Raw genomic sequence first — 26,369 nt, forward strand, 5'->3', positions numbered from 1 at the left:
AGGTGATCAAAACATTCAATATATATAAACCTTATTATACTTACTATTCTATATTGTTCTATATGGTTTTATTAGAATCCCCACTAACAGCCTAATTTATTATAATGTCCTTTTAGCCTTTTGATTTTAGTCTTTGGTTACTATGGCCCTCATTTGGCCTATATGAGGGCCATAATAAACCTACTCTATGCCAGATTCAGGTCAGTAAGTGTGTTAGCCACAAGAGCTTTCTGCCATTTGGACATAATTACACATTTAGAGTAATTGCTTGAATGTGTGACCTACAACAGGACCTCATGGCAGATGGCTCTTCTGCTACCTACTAGCAAAAGGAAAATCAGCAGGCAGATGACTGAGCACAGCAGTCTGAGACACACACTGAGTCATGAGGGACACTGATTTAGACATTTAAAAAAGCACTATTTCTAATTTTTTAAAGAAAGATTGGAAATCCAATGAAATAGTAATAGAAATATAAAGGTGTGGCACCCTTATAGGTACAAGTAAAAATAAATACTTAGAGAAAAACTGATGATCTCTTTTATTAGCCTTTGGGATTCTAGAAAGTAGCTCATGATATATACATGCTGGACTAGTATTAGACAACTGTCAGCATTTAAAAAGTATCTTGGGAAGTAAAGCTCACAAGCAATGTTTATTCAGGAGGGAAAATTCTAGCTTCTTTCCTTGTATGTGTTAATATTTCTCAAAAATGTTTAAGTAGGTACTAACCTCTGACCCGTGTTCCTGTGGCATCGGTCCTCTGAATCCCACCAGCCAGCACCATGGCCACAGCAAGCTTTACCAGATACATCCCAAAAACTTGAGGGCATAAGCTTGCCAATATTTCATTTCTTCCTAGGACAGGCACAAAGATCAGAAATTACCAACAGCTTTCAAGAAATCCTAACTGAAATTTCCCCTCCTATCTTCCTATAAATACACACTACCATCTAAAATGATCAAGAGGACCATTTCCAAATGACTAAAAGGAGTGAATAGCTTTGTTTTGGTCCAAAAACCCTTTTCTTATTAATGCCATGAGATTATAAAGTCTGCTTTTTATTCCAGGGTGCTACCTGTTGAAGTTTCTAAAAATGTATCATACTTTAGAAGGGACAGAAAGGCACCTTTTCTCCCTCATTAAGCCAATATTACCCCATAATAATACTGGCTGCACTCTCTGTGCAGTAATTCCAGTAAAATTACTCCACTGCCTACATAAAATGAAGGTGCTTGACCTCAGAAACAATGAGTTGGAGTACAGAAGCCCGTACGTTTTAACTGTAAGATACTTGAAGCTCCTGGAGCTTCTCTAAGGGTGTAAGACAAGTAAAATCAGCCTATCCTATAAGACAATTCAGCATTTGCTCAGAGAACTTTGGTTAATCGTTTTATCTAGAATAAGTCACCAGGATATCAGGATATTAAAAAGAGCATTATAAACTACTAGTAATCCAAGCTGGAGGTCTTTTCATTGAAGCATTTTTAAGTGTTCAGGACTTTATAAGTGCTTTATAAATATCTGATTCTTCTGATAGGGTGGTTTAAGTAAGAAAATATCATTGTTTTGGGTTGTTTTCAGAAATGTCAAAACACTAAATCTGAGAATCTGCCTATCTCATCCATGAATGAAGTATTTTATTCCAGCACTGACCTAATCAACCAGTAGAGGCTCTTAGAACCTATTACATTTGAATAAGCCTTTCCTGAGCCTGTCTTAACTTCCATGGAATTCACTACTATTTTGATACACGGTAGGTCCACATTCATATTACCAGAAGTTAATGTCCACATGCTGGTAACTAATTTTCATGTTTCAGAACTTTTATATTTATCTCTGAATTTGTGTTCATGTTTCAGTGATAACTCTTTTGAAGAGAAAAATAATCATACAAATACTCTTTTAGCTAACGATTCCAATTCCAGAAGCTTTACTGCCAAACATCATGGGAAAGAAAAGAGCCTTCCTCCACATGCATGGCCCTATGTACAAAGGCTACTTTTAGTAATGAATCAAAATTGGCTCAGTGGCAACTAAGCTATGGTGATGTAACACAGGATGGCAGAAATGGTGAAGAAAGAAAATCTTTTAGTAAAAAGGGGACCAGAAAGAGGAATTTGTAAATCCTAGAAGGAAGTTCATTAACTGCCAGGAAGAGCCCTCTCTTTCCTGAAGTAGAAAGCCCACAGAAAAAAGATGAACAAAGGTGTGGGATCTAAGCAGGTAAGAAGGCCTGACAGCAGGTGGGTGAACTCTGCCCAGAATCTGGAGGCAACACATACAAAGAAAGAAGGAATAGTCCCAACAAGCAGGTTTAAGAATAGGCAAACTGACCTGAGAGACCTCCAAGCCAAAACTTAAAAGCCAGCTTTGTTGAGCGAAGGTGCATTCAGTGACTGACGAGCTGGCAGGAAGCATACCCCAGTGGTGGAGAGCATAGGCTCTGCTGTCAGACGCCTGGCCTCAAATCCCAGGGCTATTACTACCTGGCTGACCTTCGCCAAATTTCCTAACCTCTCTGCCTTTATCTCCTTATCTGTAAAATGGAGATGATAATGGGGTCACAGAATTATTAAGGATCAAAGGAGTTAATACATGGACAGTGCACAAAACAACACCTGGCACATAGTAGGAGCTACTTTACTGTTAAGTGTTAAAGTGCCTGTGTTTCTGTGCTTAATGCTGATCTCAAGATTTTCTGACACTGTAGTCAGCAAAGAAGATAAACTATGAAGGTAGGTCTGAAGCACCAGAGAAAAGCTAAGGGGAGGAGCTCTTCCCCTAAATTGCTTGTCTCAAGTTCCTCGGACTGTGGCAATAGCAGCTCCCAAGGCTGTATTATGGAAGACAATGCATCAGAATGAACACTACCCCATCACTCCCTCCTTCCCGAATTCCTGGTTTTAGGCCATGTTAATAGTGTGGCTAGAGTCCATAATGGCCTAGTAATCCACTCTTCTGGCATGGCCCTCAAGCTAACGCCAGTGAAGAGAACTTAGATCTAAGATAACTGGGATAGCCCAACAGACCCCAACCCCTACTCCTCTGGGTTTCTAGCCAGCATCTTAAGCACCAGTCAAGGGACCCCTGAGCTCACTATACATCAGCATAGAGCCTCTGGCTTCTAGTGGTACCCACAGCATCAGGTCTTAATGAAGCAAGTCAGTCTCCAAGAGCTGAGCTGGGACATTTTCTCTAGCTTTAGACTAACACAATGAAGACATCCAACTGGATACAGCTCCACACTTTCTCCCACCCTACCCCACCCCCAACACACACACACATGCACTTTGAAATGGTGAAATACAGTGTGCTGGTACTGGGTACTTAGGAAACTAAGAAAGCAAAATCTGTACTAAAAGACAAATGTTGCCACGTTTTCTCCCTGTCCTCCTACCTAAATCTCTCACAGCTTGTATTTACTTCTTTTTATCCAGTAAATGAGTTGTACAGCTATAGCCCTCTAACTAAAACAAGATACCCTTTCTAATCACCAGCAGAAAGCACTTCTGGTGGTCTAGTTAGAACACAGTACGATGCTCTTTCTCTACTGTTACTAGGTATTGAGCTGTAGCCCTGCAATTAATAAGGAATGACCATGGTCCAAGGAAAAGTTTCAGATTTTTTAAGGACCTGATCTGAAGAAGCAATTTTAAGTAAAAATCATTAAAAAATATGTATTTTTCTTAAAGGGTTTGCTTAATAAAGCCACAATGTAGAGGACATTGGTTATTTATAGATTGGATAAAAGAATGACCAGGAACCACTACATATATGCTACATACATTGGCAAAAAAAAAAAATTTACCCCACAAAATAAAAGCAAACTGCCTACATTTAGGCAAATAAGAGCCTTATTTTGTGACATGATATCTGTACAGCTCAGCATGTGATTTAAAAATAATATGTATTAGATTTGAGATGATGTTTATTAGAAATAGTCTATTACTGGCTTCAGTTTACTTTTCTTAGAAGATGCTTCTAAGGAAGAATGAAAACAGACATTTGAAGATTTAAATGGTATTTTATACATCTGGGATTTTTAAATGAAAAATACTCTATGTACCCAAAGGCTATGATGTTTTAGTTCATATAATTGTATCTTAGTGTTATAGTCAAAAATTTTTGCTATGATGATAAAGCTTACTTTTTGCATCTTTCTATATTCCATCATTTCTTTTCTATGTATTCCATATTTTTAAAATCTATAGCTAAACTAATATGAAGTCATCTTTATTATTTAAGGAACATTAATATCTAAGGAACATTTAATAGAATGAAATTTCTTAATTGGTTGAGTTTTCCTTATCTGAGGAGCTGTGTATTTGATTGGTAAAGAAAGTAGAAATCTCTGAAACTATTTTGGCTGTACAAGACATGTTTAAGATAATAGAATTGGGAAATCTCTTGGAATTCAACCTTGATTTTCCAGAGGATCTCAGAAATTGAAAAGACTATACCAGAAAAGAGCTTCAAAAGGAGACTACATATGGCTAGAGGTACTGGTGATGCTAGTACCTTTTAAACTCAGCCACTGAGTAATGCAGCATATAAGACTTCCTTCTAATCAGACATCATGTTTAACAACTGAATAAAATGCCACTAATAATTATCAAGTTTATACCCTTAACAACAAACCTGCAAAGGGATTGCTCTTGTAGTATTCCCAGAAATCTTCAAATTCTTTCTGGACCTCCTCATCCATGATGATCCCCGCAGACTGCTCATTATTTACTTGGACATAATTGGCTTTTAGGACTATCTCCACTTCACAACGTACATCTGGCTGAAAGGGCTTCCATCGTTGCATTACAACTCCGTAAATAGTGAGATCATCGCCTAGGAGAGAGCACCATGTGCGTCCAGCAGAACCATCCTGTTCGCTGGGCACAGACTTGCATGACAAGGGATTATATGAAATTCAATTTCAAAATCATGACAAATAGGAAATAAACCACTCCCCCACCAGGGTTTAGAGTGGTATACACTCATCTGGAAAACAATCTGGAGACAAAAGATTCCCACTTTTTTTGTTTTTTTTTTCAAGGAAACACTAGTAACTGCACAGCTGAAAGCGAAAGTCAGCATTTTTACTTTTTTTTAATCTGCCTCATGAAATCATGCCTAATTACTACCCTTCACTAGGAAAATAGTTTACTGGATGATTTATTCATTGTTGTTATATTGGGTGAAATGTTCCTCCTCACAATCTCTAATCATATAGTTCTCACTTAAAGAGGTGAGAATTTCAGCCAGCAGGTAAACTATAATCAATCCAGTGTCAGGAAAGGAGACAATCTTGTGAAGATTGATACTAGTTTTAGCTTTTTATATATTCATTTTTACTTACCACATTTGTTAACATTTTAATCACTGCCTTTTTTTTTAATGAAGAAAAGAATGAATAAACTAATGAATAAACACCTGTTGTACTTCAAAGCTCCTTTCCATAAACTGTGAAATACAAGATACACTTCTGCGTGTTCCCTCTTGGTTGGTTCCTTTCCACCTGAGGAAACTCCCATTCCTAGTGAGCAGAATTATTACAGCTATTACAGATTTTCCTAAGAGGACTTAGGTAGTGTAAAGATAGATTTTCCAAACACTGACATCTGTGCTTATTAGTACTATATACAATTCAATGCATCAATTAATAAGTATATATGAATGAATGGCTTTCAATATATTAGTATTGGAGAAAAGGGGATCACAAAAAAGGAAAGACATAATCTTCACCCCAAATATTCCAATCTTGTTAAACACAGAATGTGAATATATCCTAAAAACAATCCTGGTATTTATATTTTGCACAGCAAATATCATCTCTGAACTTACAGGCAACTCTTCATTTCTAAGCCTGTGTCAAATATATGTCATTAGCTGATGCAAAATGCCTCTCACTCTCTAAATTTCAACATGTAATGCATAATCTGCAGGTCTTTTGATTTTCTAAAGAGAAGTGTTTTGTAAATGCTAAATGCATGAAATTGGTGAGAGCAATTCACAGAATAGAAAGCATATTTCCAGCCAAAGGCAACTTCTTGTAAATAGTGACAAACCATTTAATAGGTGCTTATTAAATAAATGCCTTACATTAAACACATTAAATAGTTGCTTTGCATATGTTTTCAAGATCTTCCTAAACCACTGCTTCAATGGTTTTCAAGCCCAAACAAGAATAATGATCATTTACTATATTGTGTGTCACAAATTTTTAGATGAAAATGATTGGGGCAACTTCACACGAGCACTTGGAATAGTCTACTTATGGCCACTATCATGGTTTATATTTAGGTTGTTTCTAAATGAGTAAATGAGGAACTTAACTTCTACATATAGCACCCACTTGTAACTATCTGACTTCAATTGGCAGTGATAATGCAGAAAACATAGTACTGAAGTTTCATCAGATTTGGATTCAAATCCCAACGCCACCACTCAGTACTGGCTACGTGAGCTTGGGCAAGTTAACCTAACTTTGATGAGCCTATGTTTTGACCTACAAAGTGGGAATAATTATTTTATATCATGGGACTACAGTGGGAATTAAATCAGATAAAGTTTATAAATTACTTAATATCTAGAACATAGTGATCAGTGAATATTAACTATCATAATAATACTGAACCTACCTTACATTTGTGGAACAACTAATACCTTTAGAAAAGCTTTTCATATAGACATGTTTTAATTTACTCAAATATTTACTGACTGGCAGATTGAAATGACCATCAGAACAACCGTGAAGTACAGATGATTGACCAAGGCCACAATATGTATTTTAAACTTTTCTATAATCAAACTAATTATAAACAGTGTTAAATATTTTCAGGAAGCTAAAATTCTTCCTCTTATAGAATCCAATTTCTTTGTGTCAGTCTATCTGCTACAGTATATTTACCCCTGCAGCTATCCTCAGTCAGACCCATCTCTGATATCCTGCTACACCAGCAGTACCAGCACACAGCCTCCAACTTTATTGCTCTACATGTGTCAGATTGGCATTCCTAATTAGACTATAAATTCTCAAGGGCAAAAACTACATCATTTATGTCTTTTGATTCCCACAGAGGTTTATAACTACAGATACATGAAAAAATAGCTGTTAACTGACTGCTTCCATCCATTTTTTTATTATTAGTGACATGAAAGAGTAGCTTAAGATTTTTTTCAGTGAAGAAAGAATTCAGTTTAGGTGAACTGCATGAAAACATCTTAATGTACATGAAAGGATATTTTCATGTTCAAGCTAAGCAAAACTTTGCTGATCCAGATACTGTATTTTGGTTAAATCTCATGTCTTATATGAAAAGGGTACTTGACACAGCCTTGTCTATTTAGTAGGTAATCCAAGATCTAAACTGTTCTTTCCTTAATGTACTGTCTAGACAACTATAAGCTGTTAAGAAATTTTAAACTGTGGGTTGGTGACTCTTGGGTGGGTGGGGGGATTTTTTTTATAAACAATTATTCTTGACTCCAAATACTCGAATCTTTTATTTCCACAGAGGGTTTGCCTCACCATTTTAATGAAATGTCAGCTCAGTAAATATTTTATAAATGAGGGATTTGGAGAAGTCTAGGGTTAATAAAAGGGAAATGATAGAATTTGGAGAAATGAAGCATTTTCAATCTATCTAGTAAGAGACAACTTGGATGTGGACTAAGAGATCAAACCTGCTACTGCCCAGATGTCATATACTATTTGTTTTTCATTAAAATTAAGAGTGTTTGAGTGGGAAATCTGAGAATGGTAAATACCTAAAGCAGGGAATGCTGTAAATTGAAAGCAACTCTTGACATTTAGTTAAGGTTTAGTAATCATTTCCATTTTCTGACCCACCTCCAATTTAAGTTAAATGTTAAAGAGCAAGTGCAAATTATTAGGTAAACAGTAAAAGCAAGTTTTTTAGTTATTTGGAATAAGAGGAGGGAGGAGAAAGGATAGCTCTTATATCCTCTCCACAGACAAAGGTCTGGTTAAGGCCAGGGAATATGTGTAGGAAACAGAAGATGTGGACTGTAGGGGAACAAGTTTTCATTCGCCTTTTCTAGAGCTGCAAATAGTAGCCTAAGAGAAGCTGATGAAAGCCTTGCTGCTGAGAAGACAACCTTGTTTGGCACTAAAAGTCTGTAGACTCAAGACTTTCAAGCTTTATATTAGAGTCTACAGTGATTGTCAGTTCTGTTAAGCAGACAGTGAGACTAAATAAAGAGAGATGAAGATACCTGTGTTGAAATATGGAAATCATCAAGTGTTTTGGTTAGGAAAAAACATTTTTGATTAAAACATTTAGATTATCACTTTGAAGACAGTGTGCTTCTGTCTGAGATCTTCACCCTTAGCTGGCCAGTGCCAAGTATATTTTATAGCCCTACTCCCTACTAAGCACTGAAGAAAGCACCCTTTATTCTTTCTTTTTGCATTATATATACAAAATATCACCAATACATCCATTTGAAAAACGTACCAAATTTTATAAGAATCTCTTATGATACTTAAATATGGCTACTGCAGAAAAGAGAACAGTATTTACCCTAGTGAACAATAGTGCTAATTTACAAAACCTCCTAATATATTAACTTTCCAAATAAAACTTTTACCTATTTTTTAAAATAAAAACATTAACTTTAAAATGCAGTATGGAATATTTCCATTATACAGATGTGGGCCAATACTAATCCCCACCCTTCCACAAATACTTCCAAATTTGACTTTTCCCAGGCTCCCTAATGAGAAGAGTAAGAGGAGAAAAGACAAGTTGAGTGGGGCAAAGGAGAGCTGGTGGGCTTAAAGATCAATGCAGAACTCAGAATGACATTGCAACAATCAGGCTCTGAAGCTCCTGGATTTCAAGAACAGCTCCAAAGCCCAGAGAGACTGATTTGCCTGGAACACGGTAGATCACCCAGATAACTGACATCATGAGGCTTACATCACTAAGAAGATGCTGCACACCCATTTGACTGCCTCTTGAGAAAAACTCATCATCACCTGAAGCCCATGTTGGACATCTCTGATTATTAGATACTGAGTCAAAATTTACTTCCTATAGCTTCCTCCTACTGAAACTCAGTATTATCTAATTGGGTAGATACTATTGTAATCACATTTCCATTTCTATATGACAATCTTCCAACTAATGAAAGTTGGCTGTCATGTCCTTCCTGAGGCTTGTTCATGCTCAACACCCACAGTTGTTCTTTCAGTATGTTTTGTGTTTCCTCCCAGTTCAGGAAATTGCCCAGTGGAAACACTGAGAACCCTCAGAGGACAAGGGTTCTCATCAATGTGACTTCTGTAGTGTGTCACCAGCACAGAACAGAGAAGACCAATCACCTCCTTTCTTCTAGACACCAGGAAGAGTCCAGTAACACTTGAGAGTCACATTCTCTGATTCATCTTATATAACTATCCACTAAAACCACCACATTTTTTAACAGTTGCTGCTATTAAGCTATGGTGCACTAAAGAGAGTCCTGGACTAGAAGTTAGTGGATCTGGATTCATGTTCCAATTCTGCCACTTAACCCTCCAAGTGACCATGGGAAAGTCAGATTCTTTATAAAACAAGGAGCTGGACTAAACCACAAAGCTACAGCTCTGCTTCCTTCCTGCCATCACCTCTCACCACTGCTCCAGTCTTTGTTCTCAAGGTGAGCAATCAAGTCTCCATACCCACTTACTAGTTATCCTGGGAAAATAAAAATGGCTTTTGGTAATCAATAATTTAGGTCCTTCCTATATAAGTTAACAAAAGTTAATTCTTACCAGATTTGCAACTGTCAACTAAGTCGTCTTCCAGGATAACCTTCATAGATCGTGGAATACTGCCAACAGATAGCCTTTGAACCTAACAAGGAAAAGAAAACATACTGAGTATGCTTAAATACATGCTAAGTATTCAGGAGCCTAGCAGTTCTTAAAATTGCTGTTTCTATTTCTCTGGTATTTTTTGTACAATTATGATGGGGATTTATGTAATTTTCTTGAAAATTGTGCTTATTAGTTTAAGAATTCACTAAAACTAGAGTGAAATAAAAACATCAATATAGAAAATGTCTCAAAATATAATCTACCTTGTGGATGGTCAAAATAAACACATGCTCCAACAACTTAACAAATAATAAAGTTACTTAACTACAAAAAAAGAGAGGCAGTTTTTTCCTGATCTCTAGTTATAAGACCTGGGACAAATCTCTCAGTTCCTTTGATTATTCCTTAGTAACAGAACCCTGGTTTTATAATACATGGACATGTGACCACACTAATATTTCCCAAGCTCCCTTGCATGTAGGTGTGGTCATATGACTAAGTTCTGGCCAAGACACATAAGCAGATATGTTGCAGGAAACTTCAAGGGAGATGACTTAAATGGAACTTGGGTGAAATGGCAGATGCTTTTGCCTATCCCTCCTTTTTCCTGTACTCTGGCTAGGATACAGCTGTGACGGAAATGTAGCTACCATCCTGGGCCATAGGCAGCTCTAGGAATAGAAGCCATGTGTTAAGAATGACATAGAAAGACAAGTGTGTGTCCTCCACACTGAATTAGCCTCTGTGCTTAAGTTGCAAGTAAAGGAAAATGAAGCTCAATCTCATGTGTTACAAGAGTGTTTATGTATACCTCAGTTGGCACAGCAAATAAATTGGGCCTAAAACCAAATCCTACCCATTCCAATGTTTAACAACCAATTAAACTCATTTAATTTTTTCCTGCCCTTTAGTTAAGTAAAGCAAGTTTGAACTTCTTAAACATTCACTCTTTAATTTTAATGTCATTAATAAGTCATTCCACAACCCTCTTGCCAATGCTCTACATGAAAAGATGATTATTTCATGGCCTATACAGACTATGTCCTGACATATGTTCAAGAGTTTCACACTTGATCTTCCACAAAATGATGACAAAAATTCCATTTGTAATCCACAGTGTTCCCTAGTCCAAGGAATTTGCCCACTGCTGAAAAACACTTCTTCAAATGTGTTATTTTTCCCATTTATTTGATCATTTACCTGTTCCTGAATTTTGATTTCCTGATAATCTCTACACCTGACTGGAGATGAAGCTGAGCCTGAGAGGCAAGTAAATTTTGAAGAATCACAGTTCTCTGAGCTGGGACATGAAGATGGACGGCAAAAAACATAATACTGCTCAAAGTCAGCCTTTACCACAAATGCATGCTTGCATTTGTTACACATGTATTCCCGCTCAAACTCCAGGATCTTCACCAGACTTGTTCGAATCACTGTCCCAGTGACAGATAAAAAGTGTCCCACATCCTTGGTTTTAGGGATGTGCTCCCTTACCAGCTCAGGACAAACGGGCAATCCTGATAAAGAAAAACAAAACGAAACAAAAAAATCACATCAATTTATACTTTGGAATTTGAATCCATGGACTATATTCGTCTCATATTTCCTAGGAGAGAAGGCATAATGTCAGAAAAAAAATTTGTGTTTTACTTAAGAAAAAAATCAACTCAATTAACAGAAAAGAAATATTTCAAATAACAGTCATCAATGGACTCTTTTTAAATGCACATATCTAAAAGATATAATAACCAGGATACAAATAGGATTTTTATAAGAGGGCTATCTTAGTAGGATCTAAGTACAGTATGTAATTGTAACCATATTCAATGAAGAACATACTGCCACGTGCCACATATAAAATCAAATGATGACTTTTTGAGTAAACAACAAAGCTGAGTGATAAAGATATGGTAGCATAACGACCAGAGTCCCACAGAGCTAGAAGGTTATTGCTTTTTTTAGTTAGGTTCAGTATTTATTAATACATAAATCTGACAGTGTTTCCAAGCCTTGAATTACCTAGAGGTTATCCCACAGCATAACTTCATCCTTTAAAAACCTTGTTTTTCACCATTTAATAAACAGGCAACTGAAAGGGTGCAAAATCAAAGAAAATTCTTAGCAGAAATGTCCTCTTTCTCATGTTTGGCTACAATGAACATTGGAGTAGGGATGTTGGCTAAGATGGTCAAAGGCTGCCTCATAACAGGTTTATCAAGGTTGCATTTGTTACATGGTTACATCCCACGGCCCATTGCTTTGTCCTCAGAATTTAGTAGCTCTGAAACCTGGTATGCGTACACACTGAAGACAAGTCCATCAGGTTGGCCAAGCTCATGAGAAATAACCGTAACAGGTATGATTTTTTTTTAACTTTCATTTTAAAAAAATGAAAGTTTTTCTATTTAATTTTACTGAAGAGTTTAGGTCTTAATGTGGAGAGTGTGGTGACAGTAGTATTTTTTTTATATCATTAATATACAAGTACATGAGCAACATTGTGGTTACTAGACTCCCCCCATTTATTAAGTCCCCACCACATACCCCATTACAGTCACATAACAAGTATGATTTTACTTAAGTTTCTATAGTCAGTGCATTTTCTCCCTTTGGACAGACATGCTCTGAAAGCCAAACAATCATCATCATCATCATCATCATAAGGTAGTTTGGGAAGCATGGAATTTTTAAAAAGGCAAACCAGTTAGATGAACTGAATGCTTAAGGCACCAGGTTGTGTTAATCTGGTGTTACAGGTTACAAGTCTACAGACAGACTTGAATTTTCTGTTACTGGCTGAGATTCTCTCCATATACTCGATACTGTGCAAACAAAGTGGGCACTGCCAACATCTACTCTTACTCTTTTTCTATGTGTCCAAGATTGAGCTGTCCACTTTCAATGGACTACTCTTTACTTTTATTGCATATTTTCAAGTAAGGTAGCCATACTTTTGTTTAGGATGGTGTTTGTATATCTATGCCTTATACATTATTGACTTGACCATTTAACTCTCAGAAAACAAAACTTATTTCCAAATTCCTGGGGAATGCTTCATTAAATCACTCTGGGGCTGACAAGTGCTATATCACATGTGCAGGAATAGATGCAGAAGTTGGGGGAGGATTAAAGCAGATATCTTATCCTAAAAAATACCCACTCCATTAATTTCTCACTGTTGATCTAAGGCATCTGTTAATTCAGCTGTGTGTAGCTAATGTTGAGCTACCAAGAACATATCAATATTTCCAGTTACAACCAAGTAAAGGCCATACCAATAACCAAAAGCTTTTCATTAAAAACAGGTTGTGGTCTCTTGTCCACATTGCTTATGTTTCAGGGGTACAATATTCCCTGTAGTTCATACCCTAAAATGTTAAGAAACAAGAAACCACCAAGTGAAGACCTCTGTTCTTACTTGGCCTCTACTGACTGGCTATCATGGCACATCTTAGTACTGCTTGTATTTTCTCAATTACCTTTTGTTTGCTTCCCACATGAATACTTTTTTAAAAATTGAGATATACCATAAATGTACTCTGTTAAAGTATATCCTTCAGTGGTTATTAGTATATGCACAAGATTATATAACCATCACTGCTATCTAATTCAGAATATTTTCAGGGCTTTAAAAAACCATGAACCCAGGAGCAGTCATTCCTCATTCCCTTTTACCCCTCATCTCTGGCAAACACTAAGCAACTTTCTGTCACTATGGTAAATCTATTCTGGATGTTTTGTATAAATGAAATCATATACTATGTGGTCTTTTGTTACTGGCTTCTTTCACTTAGCAGAATGTTTTCAAGATTCATCCATGTTGTAACATGTATCAGTATTTCATTCCTTTTTATGGCTGAATATTCCATTGTATGGATATACCACATCTTGTTTATCCATTCAGCAGTTGATAGACATTTGGGTTGTGTATACTTTTTAGCTATTATGAATAATGGTGCTACAAACATTTGTGTGCAAGTTTTTATTTGAATACCTGTTTTCAATTATCTTTGGCATATACATAAGAGTGGAATTCCTAGGTCATATGGTGGAATATATTTTTTTAATAATTTCATTTTTGTTTTTGCAAAGAATCACTAAGTGTTCTCTAATGTAAGTATATATAAGGATAGGAAAATAGAATTATTCGAGTGGGAAATAGGATTAATTGATTCTGTTTTTTAAAGTCTAAAGAAATCTACCAACAGTTACTTCTAAGAAAGATGGGCAAGGTAAAGAAGAGAATAGAAAAAAAAAGTGGGTCATAACCCAGAACTTATTTTAGCAATTTCTTTGGGCTTTTTTAAACATCCATTCTCTCTTCCTTGGCCCCTAAAGTATCATTTTCACATCCCATTTCTACCCCTGCCATTCTAGTTCTGCTTCAGATGTAAACTGATTCTTCACTTTAAGTTATATTATCAACATACTAAAAACTAAGATCACAAGAACCAGGTTATGGAAAGTTCATGTTACCTTGATGCCTTGCATGACTGCAGAATACCAAGTAAAACTACAAGCTACCCAGTATAATTTAGTAGACTCTTCGGATTTTTCAGTGTGATGGAGTCTTACATGTAATTGATGAAATCTTATATTATTATCTAGATAGATGATTGCTATTTCTAGCTTAAAAATAAAGCTTAGTGTAATTTTATTATCACTTTTTCCTAGAAAGCTATTTTTAATTTGATGGTGAGTCTCACTGTGATAAAATATGAGAATAGAGGAATGAAATGCCATATCCCCATTGCCTCACAGTAATCCAGGCAAGAGATAACGCAAGGCTGAATCCAAGCCTCTTCCACTTACCACCCTTCCCTAACTGTCCTTTGATCTAAGAATAAAGAACCAAATTTGTAGTGGACCAAAGGACCTTTTGTGATAAGCTTCCTCTTATACTGAGCCCTCTGAGCACTCACTCAAATACCCTCACATCATTTTCCCTCTGCCTCAACACTCTCCTCCCCACTTCGCCCCTCAAAAATGCCCACACTAAGAGGCTATAGACTCTGAGCCAGAATTCTTGGGTGTGAGTCACAGCTCTATCACTTACTGGCTGTGTGACTTTGGCCAAATTATAACCACTTAGATTTCCCTTCTGTAAAATGGCAATAACCACAAAACCTACCTCAAAGGGTCATAAGAAGATTCAAAGAATTCATATATGTAATACTTCTTAGAACAGTACCTTGCATATATAGCAAACACTTTTTAAATGTTAGTTCTTATAATTATCATTTTTGCCAGCATGTCAGCTTAAATACAATTTTTTAAATGAAATCTTTCCTTAACCCACTTCAGGGTAAATTCCCTCTTTAATGTGCCATAATAAACTGTTCTCTTTCATACCATTTACTGCAGTTTAAATAAAGTAATTAATCAATTATTATGCTTCCACACTAGAATATAAATTCCATGGGGCCAGGATTGAGGTAGATTTTATTCACTACTATATTATCTGAGCAAGCATCATGCTTAATAAATGATAAGTATTCAAAAAATATTTGAAAGATGAAAGGTGAAAAATAGATATGAAAGATGTTAACAATACTATGTTAGCTTTGAGACCTATTAGAGATCAAGTATAAGAAAGAGGGTGACATTTAGAGTGACTCCCAGTTCTCTGCCTCCACTGAGTCAAGGAATTCTTCAAGGCACATGGTAGTTAATCAGCAAATGTATATTAAAAGAATAAATAAGGAAATGCCATTTTCAGATGGAGTGGGGGCACAAAGAATAGAGGGAAATCATGACTACACTTTTTTTTTACTTTTTTTGCAGGGGCACCAGGACCAATGATCACCAGCTGCCTGAGTACCCAAAAATTATGCTTCCAGAATCTCTTGATGCATAACCACACTTTTTGATACACTGAGTTTGTAAGAAGGTATCTAGTTTGAAGCATCTGATAGACAAGAGGGTATGTGGATACAGAGCTTAAGAGACAAATTCTGGCTTTAAAAAATAGAATTAGCACTTGTTTCTGTACAGGTGGCAGCTGAAGCCTCAGTTCAGAATGGAGGCCACCCCATCAGGCAGAGAACGCAGGATCCAGGAGACGGCCACATCTAAACCCTGAGGACCTAACACCTTCAGGACAGGTAAGGGGAGAGGCTCCTACAGTGGAAGCAGAGAAGCCACAGCCAGAAAGGGAGGAAAGGGCCAGAGAGTGCTGTCAATGGGGCCAAGGCTGTTGTTTCATAAAGCAGGAAGAGTCAGTAGTATCAAACCCAGCAGGAAAGAGTGAAAAGTGTCCCTCAGTTTAGCCATTAGGCAGTCACTGATAACACTGGTGGGAGGAGTTTCTGTATGATGGAGGTGAAAGGATGGATGGGAGAAGGTGATACTGAAGAAGGAATGTATTCTATAAAATACTTGGCTATAAAAAAAGAAACTGGATGGAGGAAAAGGGGACCCAGAGTTGAAAAATGGATCTTTCTCCTTTTATAAAATGGGAGATACCTGAAAAAGAAAATTCAGATTAAGTACCAGAAAGGATTCATGGTCATCTGTGCCACCAACTACCACACCCTCATAGGCTCCAAGCCTCGCAGGGTTTTGGCTTCACCAGGTGGCAAATTTTGCAGCACCTGGTTTGCCCATCTCCCTATCCTGAGCACTTACCCCCTCGCCCATCACTGACCCAGGATGCAGGTTAATGTCTCACTTAAATCAAGGTTCTAGATTAGAGGACATGGCTGGGCTTTGAGAAAGATCTAAACCTCTTGAAACTGAGGTAAAATTTTATGTATATACACATATGTGCATTATCTGGGAAGGATCCATAACTTTCTCAACATAAAACCCAGGAGAACCACTCATTTAAATCATCAGTCCCATAGTTCTATTGGCTTGCACAAGATTTCCTACAAAAATAATAGATGGTAGCCTCTACTCTTTGCCACTTTGCCCCTCAAAAATGCCCGCACTAAGATGCAATATGGGGGTTAAGAATACAGACTGAGCCAGAATTCCTGGGTGCGAGTCACAGTTCTATCACTTACTAGCTGTGTGACCTTAGCCAAATTATAACCATTTAAGATTTCCCTTCTGTAATATGGCAAAACAATTGTGGGAACAGTCACTAAATCTCCCTCCCCTCCTTTCATTTAACAGTAATGCCCTAACCTCTCATCTCCTACTCATGCCTCTGGTCTTAGATCACATCCTACAAGTCCTCCCCCAAATGCTGTAATGTGACAGTGACATTAATAATCACTGACTGCACCACTCATTTAGGGCCTTAATTACATATTGCTTTGCATTGATACTTAACCATTTTCTATCTGGAGGCTAGAGTCACTTCTTGAGATTTTTTCATGCCCCTCTGTGTCCAGCCCAGTACTGCAATAAGCACTAAATAAGATAGAGAATAAAAGAGAAGGGGGAGGGGCTTTCCCTCTCTTGCCTTTACCACATCTGGCCTCAAATCTTTCATTCCAAAACAAAATGCTTGAATTCTGGCTCCTCACCTTTCCTTAGGTACTCTGCTTAATCTTGAGAACTCTATCCAGTTCACTCAGTCAAAATGAATGCACTTGTTTTCCCTCTGCAAGAAAACTCTTAAGCCCAGGCTAGCACCTGCACACGTAACACAAATGGAATAGATAGCAGAGTGGTCATATGAATGCGCTATTGCATAAACAATGCCTTCTATGTCTGGAGGAATCTTCTGCCAGGAAGATACTCCCTGGTTCTAGAGACATCTTCCTTTCCTTTCAAATTATGACCCAGGCCGGTGCACGCTGTCATGACAAGTCTATACAAAACTGGTTTTACTTCGGTCAGCACAAGGAGATGCGCTCGGAAGACACTACACACTTGGGAAGAAGGCAGGTGGGAAGTGGAGGCAGGGCTCAGTTCCCAGGGTCCCTCATATATATTCACCAACCCCAGGTTTCTCTAGAAGTGTGGCCTAGATGAGTGAATTCTTGCTGCTCACCTGTAGCGAGGGTCGTGTCTAATGCAATTACAGTATCTCTAAAGAAAAAACTTGTAAACAATTACAACCAATTTTTCTAAGAAAATTAGCTTTTATTTTCTGTACCTTTACAATACGGGCAATATATCATTCTTACTGTTCTTAAGTTAGAAACAAAAGAGTCATGTACATCTTGCTGAATCATGTAGATGGAACCTGTTAGGATAAATTCTTTAGAATAGAGAAAATTAGTCTAAAACATGACAAATTAAGTGGTTTATTTTGCATAGTACAGAAACAATATCTTAAGAGGATAACAGAAGTGAGTACATTTCTGGATTTTCAGAATATTGTGATTTTAAAATAAACATACTATAAAGACAAAGATAAAATCACTAACTGTCTTGCCAATGGGTTTTCAGCCCTGGGCAAGTTTGCTATGGGTTCAGTGTGACCAAAGAAATTAACAGCAAAATGTTCTTTGGGGTGAAAGGGTTATATCCAATTTTATTTCCAGGTGGCAGGTCAATCATTAAAATCCCATTCACTCAGAGCGAGTCTGTATGCAGCAAGCCAGTCTCTGCTTCTGGGCCCCACTGTCCGCATAGCTGTCCTCTGGGCCTCTCTGCAGTTGTCCCACACAGCTGCCCTCTGGGCCTCTGTCCTCGGTGCTGCCACCACTCCAGCCTCTGCTCTGCTCTCCTGCAGCCTTGCAGTCCTGCCACTGTGTAGCACCCAGAGCACTGGGCAGAGCTCTTTTTTAGAGTTAACAGCCATGTATTGCCCACAGGTGTGCAGTGAGCTAGTCAACCAGGGCCAAGTGAGAATCCTGGCCACAGGAACTCTCATTTTATCCACAGTCCACCCCTCCAGGATTCTCTCCTCTCAATCTATGTGCCCTCAGTCCTCTGCAATGGTCCCTGTGCAAGGAAGCTTGAACATTGTTCTCCAGTGTCTCCAGCAAAAAGTCTTGCAGACACACAGGCAGGACTCGTGGCTCTGTCTCTGACCTCTGCCTCTTTGGTCTTAAGGGCTGGAACCACTGCTCTGGTTTCAGTTGTTGCCATAGCTCCAGTAAGGTCCTATTTGGCTTCCTGTCTAATTTCCTTCTATCTGCTCCTGCCCGTATCAAATCAACCCACATCTGGGTCCTCGTAACCCTCATAAGGCCCCTCAAATTCCCTCTGTAACAGGTCATTTCTTTTCGGGTTCTCATTGCTTCAACTACTGTACGTGTCACCTCACATTTTGTAATTGCTGCCTCAAGGTGGGCTGCACTGTCAGGGAAGACAGCTTTCCCATCTCTGATCCCAACAGAACAATTCCATCCACCCCTAAGTCCCACAGACACAGGAGCCAAGCTGATACTGACTCCGAGGGCTTCTGCCTAAACCAGGAGCCCAAATCCACCAGCTCAGCCTGACTATAGGGACAGACCATAGAGTGCTCCACGACCTGGGGAGGGGGCTGCTCCTCTCCTTGGGGAACTTTCAGCTGCTGGGTCTTTATTTTCTTTACAACCACTGGACGTGCTTTCAATACAGGAGGCTCCAGTGCTTCCAGCACCACCCCTTCATCCTTCCCCAGCTCCTCCATTTCGGGGCTGATGGCACCTTTCTCTCCCCTCCCCCAAGTGCCTCCTCTGCTACAACATTTGCCCTTTCTACGGTGCCTCACAGCAATGCTAGCTCAGTCTTCAGAAGGACTCTTACCTTCACCTCAATGCTTCGCAGCTGGTGTTCTCATGCCACCTCCGCCTGTGCTTCCCTCAGGAGTTCGTCTTTTTCCTTGATGGCCTCTTCCTTCAGAACACCTGGCAGTGCTGCCATCTCGTCTCCAATGGCTCCTTGCTGCCGGCACTCTCGTGCTGCCTCCTCTGGCATCAAGGCCATCTCCTTCCTCAGGGAAGCCACAGAGGTTTGCAGCTCACGTTCTCATGCTGCCTACTCCCGCATCAATACCATTTCCCTCCTCAGGGCATCCACAGAATTCTGCAGCTCATATTCTCATGCCGCCTCTTGCAACAATGCCACTTCCCTCCTCAGGGAATCTACTGAAGTTCGCAGCTCACGTTCTCATGCCACCATTTCTTGGGTCTCCTTTGTAGACCTTTTTAAGACTGTGAGAAGCAGCCAACCCACAGTCCCCGCTGCCTCCCCCGGGCACTCTGCTTCTCAAAGGATCTGCTTACTATGTCAAGGGCCACCCCTACTGCCTCAGGTGTCACCTCCACTTGCATCCAGTCCTGGGGTGGGGCCCAGTCCTCTAGGAGGCAAGCCACCTCAGACCCCATATTCATTGGGGGACAATCCACTGTCTCCCCATTCACAGGGGGCTCCAGTGAATGGCAGGCCCCTCTCCCATAAGGGCCTCTTACAGTATCTCTAAAGAAAAATGGCTGAAGCGCCTCTCCCATAAGGGCAGCCTGTCTTTTTCCTTGGTCAACAATGAACCCTGCTGACTATGCCAATTGTCTTGACAATGGGTTTCAGCCCCGGGCAAGTTCACTATGGATTCAGTGTGACCAAAGAAATTAACAGCAAAACATTCTTTAGGGTGAAAGGGTTATACCCAACTTTATTGCCAGGTGGCAGGTCAGTCATTAGAATCCCATTCACTCAGAGTGAGTCTGTATGCAGCAAGCCAGTCTCTGCTTCTGGGCCTCTCTATCCACACAGCCGTCCTCTGGGCTTCTCTGCACAGCCGTCCCGCACAGTCATCCTCTGGGCCTCTCTGCACAATTGTCCTGCACAGCCGTCCTCTGGGCCTCTGTCTTCGGTGCTGCCACCACTCCAGCCTCTGCTCTGCTCTCCTGCAGCTTTGCAGTCCTGCCACCGTGTAGCACTCAGAGCATTGAGCGGAGCTCTTTTTATAGAGTCAACAGCCATGTATTGTCCACAGGTGTGCAGTGAGCTGGTCAACCAGGGCCAGGTGAGAATCCTGGCCACAGGAACTCTCATTTTATCCACAGCAACATAATGTTAATCAAAACTGACCATACACAATCATAATCTTAGTACTAAAAAAGGCTAAGAGGCAGTGCTTTGACAGAAATGTCAGTTTATCTTAATATTCCTCTTACTATATATGTATTTACTCAGTATGCTCTTCAACTACCCCAGTGAAGTGGCAGGGGGTACAGGTGGATATACATCAGGTACTAAACCACCATTAGCACTGAACACAAAAACCTTCATCATTCTCTGACTTATTCACTGATAAAAGAACAAAAACAAAAGTTATTTTTAAAATAGCGATATGTCCGTATCAGTTTCTTGGGGCCCATTTTTTTCTGCGTGTTTTCCCTGGAACGACAGCATAAGAGCCACCTGGGAGCTGTTAGAAACACAAACTCTTGGGCCCCACGATGGATCTCCTCATGAGAAACGCGGCAGATGGCGCCCAGCAAGCAGTGCCTTCCAAGCTCTTCAGGTGATTCTGATTGCCATTAATGTTTGAGAACTACTTTAAATAACACATGCATGCTATTTTTTCTCTCCCATTTACTTTGATGCTTACTGTGCATTTGAATATCTTTCATCAAAACCACTAGGAATAGCAAGTGAACTTCAGGCTAACAAAAATCCCAGAAGACAAAGAGCAATGCATATCTTAGAAAAGTAAACTGAAGGCTGAATGACAGATTCAGCTGGGGTTTTAATAATTAAATGTGTTGCCTGGTTTCAAGACGGAGGTGCAATTGCCTAAAACCAGATTATTTCTTTCCTTGGTTCATTCTGCTTGTGACACCTCCAACCCCTGTCCTTACCTTCTCTTCTTGAACTCTCCAGTGAACCCTCTAGGAGAATCCACTCCTTGTTCTGTGAGCTAACGTGTCTTGCACATACGTTCAGTGAGGCATGCATCACATAACACAAAAACTGTCATTAAATTCCTTTACAATTATGTTTAATACACACATATCCATGTATTTTGGGGCATACATACACCATTTGGTAAATATCTGACTATAAAGCTGTCTCCACCAACAGCCTTGAGTTCCTTTAGATGAGGTAATATACCATATTCTTTTTGGTTTCCCAAGAACCTAGTAAATACCTATACACAATACATTTGTAGAATGAATGCTACCATGGTAGAAACATAATTTGCAATTTACTTTTTCAGAGAATTGAAAAAAAAAACAGGTAAACTGATCTGAAACCAATAGAATCACTCAGGGAAACAAAATTTTAATGTTTAAACTGAGTACAGAAAAGTAAACCTAAGGACAACGTAAACCCATTTCCTAAACACCATTTCAACATTAGCTAAAGCCCCCATTAACAATCCTTTTACCACCTTATTTATGAGAATATATCTTCTTGTTCCTGCAAGAGATTATCTAGTATCCTGATGCATAAAGATTTATAATCTTCATAGTTTTATTTCAGCAAGTGTAATTGTAGATACTATTTTTGACTTAAGTCAAGTATATAGTCTTTTTTGGAATCTTAATTTGTCTCCAAGGAATTCTGCTATAATGACTCCTAATCTTTTTGGAATCATAGCAAGTGTTTCTGTTATAAATCCCCACCTTTCTGAACTGTAATATAAATTTTTTGAACAAAATGTTATGTGTGTTCTCCAACTTCACCAGACTGCAAGCAAGCATTTAGGCACAGCTCTGCCACCACAAGTTGATGGCAGTTTATTAAAAATTAAGATGCATAATCTGTCATTCATTCAACAAAAGGTAACTGAGTGCCTAATAGGTGGCCAGCTAAATTGTTATATAAAAATAATGATTTTCCTAAAAAAGTTTTGAAGATCACTGAGTAGCATCTACCACCTAATCCTTTATGAATTTTTATTGTTAGCCGACAAAACTCAGAAAGCTGCTCTGCATTACAATTTTATGCATTCATGTAAATACATAGATATGTATATACAAATACACTGTTATCTCCACACAGTTGACATGGTTAGTAGAAAACGGTAAAATAACATTATTCTGCTCTGAAAGCGACCATCAACTACACAATGGATATATTTTTAAATATAAATATCAATTACTTCTTAATGCTCTGAATTTAGTGTGTTAGAATTTCTCAAAATATTCCTAAAGAATAACAAGGCAGTAAAATCCTTAAGTGATTCACCTGATATCCTGGCATGAAGATTCTGCTTCATAGAGACACCCTCTGGCTGGGAAAGGGACTGGAGAATTGTCAAGGCTGATCTTTGCAGAGCACTATCAAAAACAGTTAGTACTTCATTGGGGAATGCGTTGAAATATTCCCCAATTTCCATGTTGGTCTCAAAAAGAGTCATTGCATTAACCACAACTGGGTAATGAGCATCTTCATCTCCTTCCTTCAAGATTAGAAGAATATCGTTCTTATGGTATTCCGACACATACGATTCAAACACTTGACCAACCAGCACAACCTGATCGCTATTCATCTTGAATCTAGGCAACTAAAGAAAAAGAAAGAACCATTTTATATCTTTGATATTGTCAACTTAGATAAAAGTTAACAAAAAAGACTGGTTGTAAATTATCCTGACTTTGGGTAACACTATAATCTCAAAATGTTTTATGAATACAAGTCTTAATTATATCTGAATTATCTGTTACAGTCACTTTATGAATCTATTTTTTAAGTAAGTAAAATTAAAATTAAGTTAAAGAATTATATTGGGGCTGATTATTGAAATCCAAAATGGTTCAAGGCCCTTCCTATATCTTTTTTCCAAAACTTCCTTCTCATTAACCCTATGATATGTAAAAGACTCTTGCATTCTCTTTAACCACATTCCTCACACACATTTGCTCTCAAGTATAAAATCTTAAATACTAATTTTTGCTAAAGTTACTCTTGGCAGAATTCTTTGCAAGGGCCCTGGTTCTAGGTTTTATTCATATGAACAATGTATCCTCCTCCTCATTCATTCTATCTCTCCTTACCCACACACACATATTTACATGTACTGTGCTACATAAATGAAACACATACTCCTATTCAGATTGACAGCTAATTCTGACTTGAATAGTTAACAGACTAGACTGGCTTTAGAAATTTACATTTGGAGGTGAATTTGTCTTCTATTTCCTCTTCCTAACATAGGAAAACTATTGCTTTGGCAAAAATAGTTGTCAAGAGTAAAAAACTAGATAATTAAATGAAAGCAAGACAGGAAATTTCATCTTTAAATGATAAATAACTAGGATTGAAAATAAATACAGTATATTACATTTCTTCACCTATCTCATTCTCCTGGCAACATTTTTTAAAATTTGTATTTACAGCTTAAAAGGACATAACCCAATTCTACTTTCATGTATACACACAATCCTTGTTACAGACAAGATAATATGCTGGGAAATGAAAAGCACAATAAAAGGCTCTCTATGCCCTCAGAGAACCAAAGGACAGATCAAATGTAACAGTGCTCTAACAGTGGTAAAAATGCAATACAAATAGAAGCACAAAGGGGAACTACATTTAAATGGGGTAATAATCCCAGAGGTGCAAATGGGCAGTTACAAATAAATTGTCCAAGTTGATCATGTAAGAAACTCATTTGGTTTGGAAACAGCACTGGAGAACAAATGTACTTTAATTTGACTTATTTCATTCAACCAACATTTCTTGCATGGGGCTCCACAAATAGATGATTAAACCAGAATGTTATAAAATTCACAGTTTAGCATCTTAAATTGTTAACATGCTAATTATTAAAAATATTTTGCTATCTCTGGAAACCTACTATTTTGGAACGAGTAAGCAGGGTATACCACAGTTGGGCCAAGAATTCTGACAACTGCAGGATGATAGTGTGAGGTTAAGAGACAGCAGTATATCCAAGACAATTAAAGTAAATTAGGGCCATACATTGATAAGTAATTTTTTTGGTTAGGTAATTTAAATTGAGCCAATTAAGTGTACAGCAGAAAGCACCTGGGAAGGAATTAATCGTACAGTATTTCCACGATGTGGCCTTGGTTAAAACAAAAACAAAACAAAAACTGAACTCCCAGGTGGTACAATGGAGTCTCTAAGATTCTATAAATGCATATTAAATTTGAAGCCACACGTTTAGCAATTTAAAAGCTCCGCATAAGGCAGAAAGGGGCAGCTGCAGAATTCATGGTTCAAATTAACGTCAGATTAAATTTCGCCAGTCTTTTATTTATGAAACACCATCTTTCTCAAAAAGCATTTCTTAAAGAGCATTCACTTGCAATACCCGACCAAAAATCATCGTTGCCAAGCAGTTAGCTAACCCTATAAACATGCCCACTCCCATTGTTTTAAAACTTACTATTTGGAGTCGATATGAAATCCTGTTGTGCTACTTTGCCCGGTTGACAAAAGCGAAGCATCAGCAGGCAGAACCAGGAGGCTGAGCAAGCCGCGATCTCCCGCTGGATCCCTGGGCCCGCGGCCCGGCCCCGCCCCGCCCCGCCGCCGAGCCACGCCCACCACGAGCCACGCCCCTGGCCCGGGCAGGGCGCACCGAGTCGTAAGACCCGTCCGCACGCCGTTCGTCCGCGGCTTCTTGGCGCCTCCTTCCCACCCACCCGGCTCCCAGTGGGCGGTCGGCAAGCGTGGGGGCGGGTGGTGCCTGGGGGGCTGCTTCCCACACTTTCGACTCTGTCTGCAGCCCCTGCCTAGCACCACCTATCCTGACACTTCCCGGCCCGGCTCCCGGTAGCTTCGTCGTGGGGCCAGTTCCAGAGTTGAATAGTTTTTTGGAACTAACCAGATGCGAGCGAGAGTTGGGACAAACTGCAGGAGAAAAATATAAGTAACGGTGGAACAAGGCAGCGGCTGGCACTTACTCGTGGATACGCAGTGTCAGAAGTCGCCGGGGCCGCGCTGCTCCCGAGGCCGGGAGGCGCGGAGACCCAGGCCTGGCGGTGGGGTAGAGCCACGGCCTCGGGCGCGCGAGGAGGCCGGCGAGGCGGGGTGCGTGCACGGGCTGCTCGCAGCGCCGCCGGCCGCGGGGGCGCGCAGCTCCGAAGGGCCCGCCTCGCGCCTGGTTGAATTAGGCGCCCGGCGTTTGCTCCGGCGGCCCGCGCTCCCGAAGAACGCCGGCCGCGCGCCACCCCAGCTCCGCGGCTCAGAGGGCTCTTCCGGGTGGAGAGGCGGGCGCGCGCGCGGAGGCGGGGCAAAGTGGGCCGGGCTGCGGGGCAGGGCTGGAGGAGGCTAGGCCGGCCCGGAGGGTGCCGCAGGCCCAGGTGCACGGGGTCAAAGAGGCCGTGCGCTGGCTCAGGGATTTGTCCAGATGGTGCTTTTGGTCTAAGAGTTTTGCCAAACCCAAGGCCGCAAAGATTTTTCTCCTCTGTTTTCTTCTGGAGGTTTTAGAATGGTTTTATGTTAAGGTCTGTGATCCATTTTGAGGTAGCACAGTATGTCGTGAGAAATGGATCTTAGGTAACTTTTTTTACATACATATATCTAGCACCATTTGTTGAAAGAGCTATCCTTTTCCCCCTGAATAGCCTTTGCGCTTATGTCAAACATCAGTGGACCTTAAATGTTTGGGTCTAATACTTTCTATTTTGTTGCCATATGTATTTGTCTATTTTGCAAAATATATATCCCACATTGTCTTCATTACTGTAGCTTTATAAATGACTCTCGAAATCAGATTGTGGTTGGCCCCCAAATTTG

General features: G+C 39.4%; 1 protein-coding gene across 8 annotated transcripts in view; it reads right to left on the reverse strand.

Annotated features, from left to right (window-relative positions):
* The window catches only part of MCM9 (minichromosome maintenance 9 homologous recombination repair factor), a 99,257-nt gene extending 73,392 nt beyond the window's left edge, over window positions 1–25,865 (reverse strand). For 4 of the 8 annotated variants that reach the window (XR_012124183.1, XR_012124182.1, XM_073219451.1 and 1 more), the window contains exons 1-6: window positions 25,535–25,668; window positions 22,848–23,166; window positions 11,022–11,338; window positions 9,777–9,858; window positions 4,643–4,843; window positions 733–858 (exon numbers count right to left, since the gene is read on the reverse strand). Coding sequence is in view for 5 of the 8 variants with exons in the window: in XM_073219451.1 (XP_073075552.1) it covers window positions 733–858; window positions 4,643–4,843; window positions 9,777–9,858; window positions 11,022–11,338; window positions 22,848–23,151 (1,030 nt within the window). In the remaining 3 variants the exon portion in view is untranslated. The other 4 variants (XR_012124184.1, XM_017680013.3, XM_017680012.3 and 1 more) reach the window with 4 other exon arrangements.
* Between the last annotated feature and the right edge of the window lie 504 nt (window positions 25,866–26,369).

This window comes from Manis javanica, chromosome 13 (assembly GCF_040802235.1).
Source record: "Manis javanica isolate MJ-LG chromosome 13, MJ_LKY, whole genome shotgun sequence".
Lineage (NCBI taxonomy): Eukaryota > Metazoa > Chordata > Mammalia > Pholidota > Manidae > Manis > Manis javanica.